Source organism: Chrysochloris asiatica, unplaced genomic scaffold (genome assembly GCF_000296735.1).
Source record: "Chrysochloris asiatica unplaced genomic scaffold, ChrAsi1.0 scaffold00250, whole genome shotgun sequence".
NCBI lineage: Eukaryota > Metazoa > Chordata > Mammalia > Afrosoricida > Chrysochloridae > Chrysochloris > Chrysochloris asiatica.
The window spans coordinates 1554293-1566019 of record NW_006408768.1 but is presented as its reverse complement, the minus strand read 5'-3'; the positions used below and the strand labels follow the sequence as shown (position 1 = coordinate 1566019).

At 39.3% G+C, this 11727-nt stretch overlaps 1 protein-coding gene across 1 annotated transcript in view; it reads left to right on the top strand.

Annotated features, from left to right (window-relative positions):
- The window catches only part of LHFP (lipoma HMGIC fusion partner), a 369791-nt gene that overhangs the window by 279056 nt on the left and 79008 nt on the right, over positions 1-11727 (top strand). The window contains exon 2 of the mRNA XM_006873714.1: positions 2818-2916. Within this exon, the coding sequence (XP_006873776.1) occupies positions 2818-2916 (99 nt within the window). The remainder of the gene's footprint in view (positions 1-2817; positions 2917-11727) is intronic.

Below are 11727 nucleotides of genomic sequence, written 5' to 3'. Positions count from 1 at the left end.
ATCTTGATTGCATGTTTGATCAATTTCAGATTGAAGAAGTTGGTAGAATTCTTCTATTTCATCCTCACTGGCTTTAGTGGTTGGTGCATAAATTTGAATATTAGCGGTATTAACTGAGCTTCCTTCCCTAGGCACATGGATATTATCCTATCACTTACAGCATTGTACCTCATGACTGATCTGAATATGTTCTTTTTGATGATGGATGCAACACCATTCCTTTTCAATTTGCCATTCCTTGCATAGTAAACCATGTGGTTGTCAGATTCAAAATGGCCACAGCATGACAGACAGATGAGTGGTGGCCATTTGTGGAAACTCTATAGAGAGTCCCTGTGAGTTTGAACCAACTCATAGTTGAGTTTCTTCTAAAACAGATGTGTTTATACTTCTAGCAACCCTTGGTATACTCAGTATTCTTCAACACCACAATTTGTATAATCAAAAACCACATTAGGCTTTTTTTTTTTTAAGTTTTTATTGTGAATTGAGTGATTAGTTTACATGGGTGAACATCAGTTTTACACTCATCATTTCATTGCAATGATTACAGTCTGCTCTGTGCATCGTCATTCAATATTTGCTTCTATTCACTCTGGGGTTTTTTTTTGTGGGGGGGGTGGATGAGGAGGGAAGAATGTATACAAAAAGACTCAAGAATATATAATCATTTAAACAACCAAAGAACACATTCTGAAGCCTGCCCCTTGGCCACCAGCACCTGGCTGCCAGCACCCAGCTTTTCTCTTTCCATGAGTCTAGAGTCTTCAGCTGCTGTTTCAATCCATGCTTTCATCTCTGCTTCCATATCTGGTGTCGCTGCTTCTCTGAATAGGATCCCACATTCTCCTTGTGCTCTTCTCCTTTGATGGTCCTAGGGTTCTCTGTTCCTGGACTGTAAGATTAACTACTCTTCTCTTTTTGTTAACAAAATTTCTGCCTTTACAGTTGTGACACTTGCAATTAGTCATGATATCAATTACTTACTATTGAATCAAAAGAATCCTATCCCCCATATCCTTTCACCAGACCCATATAGATAAGATGAAAACTATTCAGTGGGGAGTCTCCTTTCTCCCACACACTCTGAAACTAAACTCCCTCTTGAAAACTTGTAAGCCACTCACTTTGTGCCTTTATAGCCCCTCCCATTTTAGGTAGCCAATGTCTAAGTTGCCTGTTTCTAGCAACCCTGTATACAGAGGGGATAGGATTCATTTTGGATGTGAAGACTCCTTCCCTATAAGTTGGTATTTTGAGCTACTACATCCATAAATATAGGTCACGCTCATCAAACTGTAGCAATTTACACTTATTTCCTTTATTAAAAAAAAAAAAGATATATGTATACATGTATATATACGTACATATATATATATATTAATCTTGAGTTCTGATCATCAAGCCATCGTAGCAAGGTCGAATGGGTACTATCTACAAGTTTGGGTGTTCTTGTGCGTCTCCCCGCAGTTCACATCAACCAGGCGCTTTGCTCTCAACTCCAGCCCTCTATGGCTATGTCCTTGTCCCTGGGCTCAGGAGTCCACAGGTCTCACCACACTTCTGACCAACCAACCCCTCCTGTTTGCTCGTTCATCTCCAGGTCGACAGGAGTCTATGGAACATGATCAAACTCGATCCATATCTTCATTGCTACATTTCCCCCTCTTCCATTTACCAGGAGACCAGTGAGGTCACCAGCAAGCTTACATGCCTGCTTGTGTGTTCCCTTTGAGTTTCAGTCTTGCAGGGGGATTGGTCTTAAAGGAACTTGATTGCTTGCCTTGATGGCTCCCTAGCAAATATCTTGCTTGTTCTTGTAGTAGCTAATCAGACTACCATTTTTATTTTTTATTTTTCCTGCTGGTCTTTCTTTCAATAAGTATCTTTTGTTCCTCTAGCTATTCCAGGCTGATTTGCATGGCCTTTAAAGTAGGAATGTCTCACCTAAGAGGATTCTGGCACATTAGGCTTTGATGGAAAAACTGGAGACTGTCCCATCTAAAACGGTCAGCTCCATACATGTTATCATAATTTATACTCAAGTAACACCATCCCTTTTTTTCAATTTAACGCTCACAGCTTTTGTTTTTAGTTGTATTAGGTTATTATAAGAAGTGTCTGTCTTCTAGAGTTCTTCTGAGACTTCGTGCTTCTATATCTCCCAGCAGAGCAGAGTAATAGGCAGTGTAGTTCACAGGGTCAACCTCTGTGCTGAAGTGCTTTATGAAAGAGGTTTATGAACTGGTTTCTCTATGTTCTTTCTCCCCTCATAGAATTTGATGACACAGAAGCATTCTATTTTGGTTCTTAAATTGGAAAACGTCTAATGAATGATGAAGCAGAACTTATTAGCCACTTTTGCTTGCTCTTAAATTACTTGTTTGCATTAATTGATGGTGGGATCCTAAATAGGATTGGCAAGGATTCTAATGCTTTAAAAGGCAATGTTGGAACTAAACAGAGCTTGCCTGTCAAGTTTTGTTTGTTTGGTTTCCTTTAGGCAGGTTTGATATTGTTTTTGGAATCAAATGAACCATATATTTCTTTGGGGAATTGGGGCCAATGTTTCTCAAAAATATGGACGCCATGGCCTTTTGTTATATTGCGAAATATTGATTCTCCCCCCACCCCACCCCCAGCTACCTATATTGAATTACAAGGTCACCAGTTCAAACCCACCAGCTGCTGCTCCTCTGAAACCCTGTACAGGGTCACTGTGAGTCAGAACTGACTTGATGGCACTTAACAGCAACAACCTCTATCCAGGGATACAGAGGGGCACTGGTAAAGCCCTCTTGTTTTCTCTCTTTTCAGGCTTGTTGATTGGTGCAGGCTGTGCACTCTACCCCTTGGGCTGGGACAGTGAGGAAGTCCGGCAGACTTGCGGCTACATTTCTGGCCAGTTTGACCTAGGTAAGTGATCTCCATGGGTAGCATTCCTCTCAGAACAGAAGTTTGCCTCATGGGTCCTAGAAGCAGAAGGTAGAAAGGGGACTGATAAGAAGCACAAATTCTTGTATTACAGCCAGCCGTCAGTGTAACAATGCACGCACATGTATTTGCCCATTTGTTTGGTGAAGAGTCATTGATAATTGTCTGTTTGTCTAGTACCATGGTAAGTAATATGAATACAAAATAAGAAATGGACCCAAATCTCATGAACTTATTTAATTCATTGATTAATTCATTCAAAATCATATATTTATTAGCCATTACATGTGCTAAAAAATAACTATCTCTGCCTGAGAAGGCAAAGCAAACAAAATAAGTAACCAAGGAAATAAGGACTAAGGAATACAAAGCAATTTCATTAAAGGGTAGTAGAGAGTCTTTTGAAATAGGTGGGAACTGCTCAGGGTCTTGAACACAGTGATTCCGGATGGTTGAAAACCAAGCACCCAGTAGCCGTTGAAGCGACTCTGTCTCATGGTGACTCATGTGTCAGGATAAGACTTACTCCATTGGGTTTTCAGTGGCTGATATCTTGGAAGTAGACACCAGGCTTTTCTCCTAAGTCACGTCTGGGTGCATTCAAACTGTCAACATCTCAGTTTAGTAGCCAAGCCTAATAGCTGTAAGTAAAATATATGAAAATTTTTCCTTAATAAAATGCAGAGGCACATTCATGAGGAGCCCTTCAACTGTGTAGCGCTGCCATCTGCATTCAAAGCGCATGTCTTGGAGTGGTATCTTCCTGTCTCTGTGATCTTTTCACATGCTTTTCTCATTCCTCCTATGCCATTGCTCTACCGTATTTCTTCCCTGCAAGTTACTTCCATCTACTGCTCTGTAGTGGCTAGTCTGGGCCGCTCACTAAATAAGGACCAAGTTCATTATGAGATACAGAAATATTTACAATGGGAAATAGAAACTGAGGTACTGCATAATCCTTCCAGACTGCTAATAGACCGATCTGAATGACAACCTCAACTCAGAAGTGGTCAGTATGACATTGTACAGAATGCCAACTTTTTTGATCCTCAGAAATCTTTGTCTATTTTTTCTATTTGTATACTTTTGGCATCTCTGCTGGTGCTCCATTAAATTTTGACTCTCTCAACCTATATGTTGGACATACTGTATGTTGGATGCCTGCATGGTGTGGAGCTGTAGTATCAGCACTGGACTGCGAACCACAGGTCTGCAGCTGAAACCCACCAGCTACTCCTCAGAAACACAGGGTTACTGTGAGTTGGAACCGACTCGGCAGTAACTCACATATGGTAGTCTGTGGATGGTTCAAACAGTTACTTCTTATTGGAGGGTTCCTCAGGAACTGTATGTTAATAAGAAAATTTCGGATATTTTCACTTATGTTTATTGTGTATGCCACTTTTCTTGTTTGTTGTTGTTGTTGAGTTGGTTCTGACTTGTAATGACCCTGTATAGAGTTTCCGAGGAGTGGCTGGTGAGTTTGAACTGCCGACCTTGCAGTTCAAACTGACCTTGCTGCCCAGTGCATTATCCCACAGCCCCATTTGCATAGCACACAGCAGTTTGCATCATTATTATTTGTAACCATTGGATTCTTTTTCATTTGATTTGATATACCAACATTTACTTAAACACTGTGGAGTCCCTGGGTGGCACCATAGTTAATCACTGAACTACTAGCTGGAAGGCTGGTGGTTTGAACCAAGTTGGAGTTTCTTCTGAAGAAAGTCCTGGCAATCTGCTTCCAAAGATCACACCTGAAAACCCTGTGGAGAAGCTGTATTCTGCATACATGGGGCCACCATGAGTCAAAATAAACTCAATGACAGTTGACCACAACTCCTAATCACTTTCTTATTTCTGTAGCGTTGACCCTTTATTCTGGTTTGTTTTTCTTAAGAATGAACAGCTTAATGAATCTAAATGTTTTCTCTATTGAGTTATTCCCTTAGGGTACTTTCCTAGAATTGGTATTACTACATCAAAGAATATGAACTCATAAAGCGCTTATTGCCAAATGATAGCAAATCTGTTTTTCCCAAACAAATTGATACCATGTGGGTTTCTCTGGCAAATACTGCTGCTTGTTTTGAGTTGCTAACTTCAGCTTCCATTTTTTCATTCTTACAATAAAAATTCTGAGGGAATTAGTCAAACAGCAGTATTACTATATTCCCAAGTCATTAGTTTTAAGTGTTTATATTAAAATATCTTTATGAAGCATTTTCCCTTTTCTATTTAAGATTATATATATATATATAGTTGTTTGTTGTTAAGTGCCGTCTAGTCGGTTCCGATCCATAGCGACCCTGTACAGGGTTTCCGAGGGTGTAAATCTTTACGGGAGTAGAAAGCCTCATCTTTCTCCCGCAGAGTGGCTGCTAGTTTCGAACCGCTGACCTTGCGGTTCGCAGCCCAATTTATAACCACTACGCTACCAGAGCTCCTTAAATATATATCCATAAAAATGGATAGTAGTAAAATCACATCAACTTCCTTTAATTTTGGAAGGAAACAACTTTTATTTGACACAGTAGGTGACAGACAATCTCCTTCCCTCACGAGAGGCCTGGCCTTTCAGCAGAGCGCAGAGTCCCTGATGGTGCACGGTCAATTGCGAGTTGAAAGGTTGAAGGTCTTGTGATAGTGAAGGTTTTGTGTTAGACTTGACTGGGCTAGAATTCTCAGTGCTTTGGCAGCTGAGATGTAGCTATCCCTCATGTTATGATTTGATGTGATAAACCAATAAGATGATTAATGGTGGATTGTTGTTATGTGCCGTTGAATTGGTTCTGACTTACCGCAATTCTTTAGAAGGTTTCTGAGGAGCAACTGGTGAGTTTGGACTGCTGACCTTGCAGTTAGCAGTCCAGTGCTTATCCTATGGTACCACACTAGGACTCCACTACCCGTAAGGGTGGATGTTGCTGTTGTTGTGTGTTGTCAAGTCAATTGCAGCTCATAGCAATATTGTATGGGTTTCTGAGAGTGCCTGCTGGGTTTGAACCACCTACCTTGTAGTTATTAGTCCAGTTCTCATCCTACAGAACTGCGTTATTGTTGTTTTTAAGTGCTGTTGAGTCCGTTCCAACTTGTAGTGACCCTGTGTAGGGTTTTCAAGGAGCAGCAGATGGGTTTCAACCACCATCCTTGGGGTCCAGTGCTTATCCTACAGTACCACACCAGAACCACATCACCTTTAATCCTACCACCACCCTGATGAGATTTAAGGAAGATTTCCAAGAGTGTGGTATGCAACACATATCTATTACAAGAGATACAAGGAGAGAGACTTGAGCAGAGAAGGAGAGACCTACTACCACCAAGGCAGCAGGAGTGGAATGTGTCCTCTAGGTGTGGGGTCGCTGCACTGTGAAGCTCCTAGATCCGTAGGAAGTTTGATGCCAGGATGTATGGAAGTCCCCAAGGTATACTGGGCCTACAGATCTGAAAAGAAATAAGGATTCTTCCCCAGAGTAGACAAAGAAAAAGCCTTCCCCTAGAACCAACACTCTGAATTTGGATTTCTAGACTCCTAAACTGTGAGAGAATAAATTTCTGGTTGTTAAAGCCATCCACTTGTGGAGTTTCTGCTATAACAGCATTTGATAACTGAACAAGCTTTAAATTCACCCAGTGACAGCTTTGAAGAAAAGCCCAGCAATCTACTTCCAAAAAATCAGCCATTGAAAGCCTTGTGGAAAACCATTCTACTCTGACACCAATGAGATCACCTTGAGATAAGTCAACTCAATGGTGACTAGCTCAGTGGAAAAGCCAGAGCTCTGAGTGTTCCCTGTTTGCCTTGATATAAAATAGAGATCCCCCGTTTCTATTCATCCATCCTTGTTGACAAGGCTTTACTAACTCTCGATTAATTTTTGATTGTTATAAATGTAGAGAAGAGAAAAAAAAATTCTAGCACAAAGTTTACTACCAGCATTTTTATTGATTTATGTCCTTGGAAGGCAGTGCTTGGCATCCTTCATTCCCGCTGTTGGAGGCACTCTTGCCTATTCCATACAGGCCTCAACTTGATTAGAATCCTGTGCTTGCTACTCTGCTGCTAATGTATTACCATGATAATTATCAGATTATAATGCAATTTAGGTTCTATCACTGCAATTTTCACTATTGCACCCAAGCATTTTATATTATCTCAGCATTGTGGATTAAAATTTGGAATGTCAGATTAAATTTTTTTTAAGTTCCTCTTTACTAGTTGTAATATTTTGTTGCTATTAAACTCACTAAACCCATTTTATCACTTTAAAATATTATGTTGTCATTTTGGTTTCTGGTTTTTTATTGTTATAAATTGTTCTTAGATTGGATGGTAAGAAAAATGTAAAAGAAAACAGATAAATGAGCTCTAATTCCCCTGATCATATATTTGGGGTGTGTTTCGTTCCATTTCTTTGCTCTGTACTGTCTTCTTTCCAGAAGATCCAGAGAGAAAGTATGGCATAGAGATTTTTAAATCCTGTGTTTTGTATCTTTTTATTATTTTTTTAAACTTTTATGTGAATTGAGTGAAGGTTTGTAGAGCACATCCTTATTTTACATTCAACATATCCTACACTTCGTTTTATCTCCATGATTGCAACCCCCTCTATGCAACAACAGTTATCCTACTTCCTTTCCTGTGGTTCCTATTTCCATTCCACCCACATTCCCATCATTTCCCAAATTTGTCCTTAGGTAAATGTTGCCCTTTTGACCTTGAATGATTGGCATTTCCATGGTGAGCATTCCTTTCTAGTGTTGTTGTCAATTATATATACCTGTCTTCTGCTTAGCTGAAAATTGGGCCATGAAGGTGAGTTCTATTCCAGACCTAAAGGGTGGTTGAGGGTCATAATCTCAGGTTCCTCCAGTGTCTTTCTGGCCCATAAGCCCAGTTGTTGTTGTTGTTGTTTTTAGTATTTTTGAAATTTGTTCACATTTTCTCCCATTCTATTCTGGATCTTCTAATGTGATCCCTTCAAAGCAGTTGGTAATGGTAACTGGGCACCATCTAGATCTTCTGGTCTGAGTCATGGTGACTGATGATAACCAACTCCACTGGTCTGTTGAGCTAGTTGATTCCAAGTATCTTCAATTTTCATCACTCTTCTTTCTTTTGCACATGGAGAGACCACATTATGTAGCTTCTCATGAGCTTTTATCCTGGCTGTTACTCACCAAAGTAGGATGTGTGGACTGTGTTATGTCAATTGACCATGGTGTCCCCTGAGACTATGGCCTTGAGCTCCAATGCCAAAAAACTCATTGCCTTAAGATATTGGAGAATATCTAAGAAGTTTTCATCATTTGCCCCTGTATACTTCATCACATTCATAGATGTGTTTGCAGCAAAAGTAAACACTTGTGTACAGGTATCCTTTTTCAAACCCATATATATTTGTGGGTATACTCCCACTCTTCCTTCCATACCTGTTCAACTTGTGTATCTGCCCATGTATGTGCCCACTAAACACTATTGTTCCAGGGTTCTGTGTATCACTCTAATTTAACTCTATCCCCTTTATCCCTTGCATACCTCTCTGTATCTTTCTTCTGTCACCTTCCCTCTTTTTGTATATTGCCCTCATCATCATCATCAGCAACAACCCTGTAAATCCCTGTGTGGTGACATCGAATAAAGCACTGCACCACAACGTCAACAGGTCCATCTCACCAGCCTTAAAAACCCTATACAGGGTCACTGTGCGTTAGAACTGAATTCAAAGGCACTTAACAAGAACAAGATCTTATAGTCAGAAACTACTCTACTTTCCTGACACTCCTGGTAACCATCAAAGAATGTTTCTTTTAGCACGAAAACCTTTTCTTGAGCTTTTACAATAGTGCTCTCATACAATATTTGTTCTCTTGCTATTGGCTAATTTCACTCAGCATAATGTCTTCCGGGTTCATCCATGTTATGAAGTGTTTTGCAAATTCATCATTATTTGTCAACATTGCATATTTGTATGTACCGAAGTTTGTTCATCCATTCGTCCACTGATGGCATTTAGACCGTTTCCATTTATTTGCTGTTGTAAATAATGTTGTGATGAACATCAGTGTGCATATATCTACTCATGTCATGGGTCTTAGTTCTTGTGGATATATACCGAAGAAGGATTGCTCGGTCATACAGTATTTCTATTTCCAACTTTTTGATGAAGCACCATTTTCCACAGGTTGCACCATTTTAAAGTTTCATCGGCAATGTAGGAAGGTCCCCAGTCTCTCCACACCTTTGCCAGCTTTTGTTGTTTTCTCTTGTTTTGAACTTTGTTATTGATGCTGCTGTGATGATTCACACCTCCTTGTTATTTTCATTTGCATCTCTCTACTGCCTAAAGAAGGGAGCTCTGGTAGCATAGTGGTTATGAATCGGGCTGCAAGCCACAAGGTCAGCAGTTCGAAACTACCAGCGGTTCCGCAGGAGAAAGATGAGGCTTTCTGCTCCCGTAAAGATTTACAGCCTTGGAAACCCCAACAACGTAGTAGTGTTGTGGTTACTACTAGTAGTGTAGGGCTGCCAACCTCAGGGTCAGCAGTTCAAAACTACCAGCTGTTCTATAGGAGGAAGATGAAGCTTTCTGTTCCCATAAAGATTTATAGCTTCGGAGACCCTATGCAGGGTCATTATGAGTCAGAACTGACTCTCCAACATACCACCACCACCACCACAACCAATGGCTAAAGAAAGGCGCTCTGGTAGCGTAGTTACGAGTCAAGCTGGTAACCCCAAGGTGAGCAGTTCAAAACTACCAGCAGTTCCACTGGAGAAAGATGAGGCTTTCTGCTCCTGTAAAGATTTACAGCCTCGTAAACCCTATATAGGGTTGCTATGAGTCAGAACCAAACTCCATAGCACATAACTACCACCACCAATGGTTAAAGAATACAAACATTTCTTCATATGTTTGTTGACTACCTGAATGTCTTCTTTGGTGAAGTTTCTGTGCATGTCTTCTGCCCATTTTTTATTGGGTTGCTTGTCTTTTCTTGTAGAAGTATTGTAATTTTCTGTAAATTCTAGAGATTAGTCCCTTGTCCGATATATCATTGCAAAAAAAAAAAAAAAGTTTTCCTCTTTGTGAGCTCTCTTTTTACTCATTTGGTGAAATCTTTTGATGAATATAAAGTGTCCAGTTTTTAGGAGATACCAGTTGTCTATTTTGTCTACTATTGTGTGTGTCTTTTTAGTTAAGTTGGACAGTATATTTATGACATTTATTAGAGTCCCTAAGTTTGTCCTTATTTTTTCATTAATGCTTTTTATAGTTGTAAATTTAAAACTTAGGTCTTTTAATCCATGTTGAGTTTGTTTTTGTATATAGTATGAGATAATGGATCTTGTTTAATTGTTTGGCAAATGGATTTACTGTGTACCACCTACCTGCTGACCTATTTAATGTGTTTTGGCACTTTGTCAAAGATCTGCTGCTGATCGTAGGTGGTTCAAAATTCTGTTCCGTTAGTGTATATATATTTTATTGTACCAGTACCAAGCTGTTTTGACACTGTGGCTGTATATTAGATTTTGAGAACAGGAAGTGAGAGGTCTTCAAGTTTATTCTTCTTACATAACGCTTTTCTTATCTGAGATCCCTGTTCTTTCCATATAAAGTTAGTGATCAGTTTTTCCATCTCTTTAAAGAATGATGTTGGAATCTGGGCTGGGGTTGCATTGTATCTATAGTTTGCTTTGGGTAGTGTTGACATTTTCACAATGTTAAGTTTTCCTATACTTGAGCATGGTATGTTCTTCCATTTTTGTCTCTTTTGGTTTCTTGTAGTAGTGTTTTATAGTTTCTTTGTATAGGTCTTTTGTTTCTCTGGTTCAATTTGTTTTGAATTGTTTCACCTTTTGGATGGCTATTTTAAATGGTTTTGTTTCCTGATTTCCTTTTCAGAGCTTACTTGTGCAGAGGAATCCAACTGATTTTTGGATCTTGATCTTGTGCCCTGCCACGTTGCTTCATCTTTCAATGAGTTCCATTAATTTTCTTGCTGAGTCTTTTGGATTTTCTATGCTGTAGGATCATATCATCTGCAAATAGAGAAAGTTTTACTTCCTCTTTGCCAATTTGACTGCCTTTAATTTCCCTTTTTTGCATTATAGCTCTGATTACGACATCCAACGCAATATTGAGTAGGTGTGCTGATAAAAGACATCCTTGTCTGGTTCCTGCTTACAAAGGGAATGCTTTCAATTTCTCTCCATTGAGAGTAATGTTGGTTGTTGGATTTCTATATATGTCCCTAATTATGTTGAGGAATTTTCCTTTTACTCCTATTTTGTTGGAGGTTTTTATTAGGAATAGATGCTGGATTTTGTCAAATGCCTTTTCTGCATCAGTTGATATGATCGTGTGTTTCTTTCCTTTTGTTGATTTATGTGATGGATTACATTGTTTTTCTAATATTAAACCATCCTTGCATCCCTGTTATGAATCCCACTTGATTATGATGTATAATTTTTTTCATAGGTTATTGAATTCTTTTAGTTAGGATTTTGTTGGGAATCATTATATCTATGTTCATGAGGAATGTTGGTTTATAATTTTCTTTTTCAGTGATGTCTTTGCCTGGTTTTAATATGAGGATAATGCTTGCTTCCTAAAGTGTATTCAGGAGATTTCTATCCTTTTCTGTGTTCTGGAATAGTTTGGGTGGAAGGAGTGCCATTGCTCCTCTGTATGTTTGGTAGAATTTACTAATAAAGCCAGCCATCTGGGCCCCAGACTTTTTTTGTTGTTGGGAGTTTTTCAATGACCTGATAAATTTCTT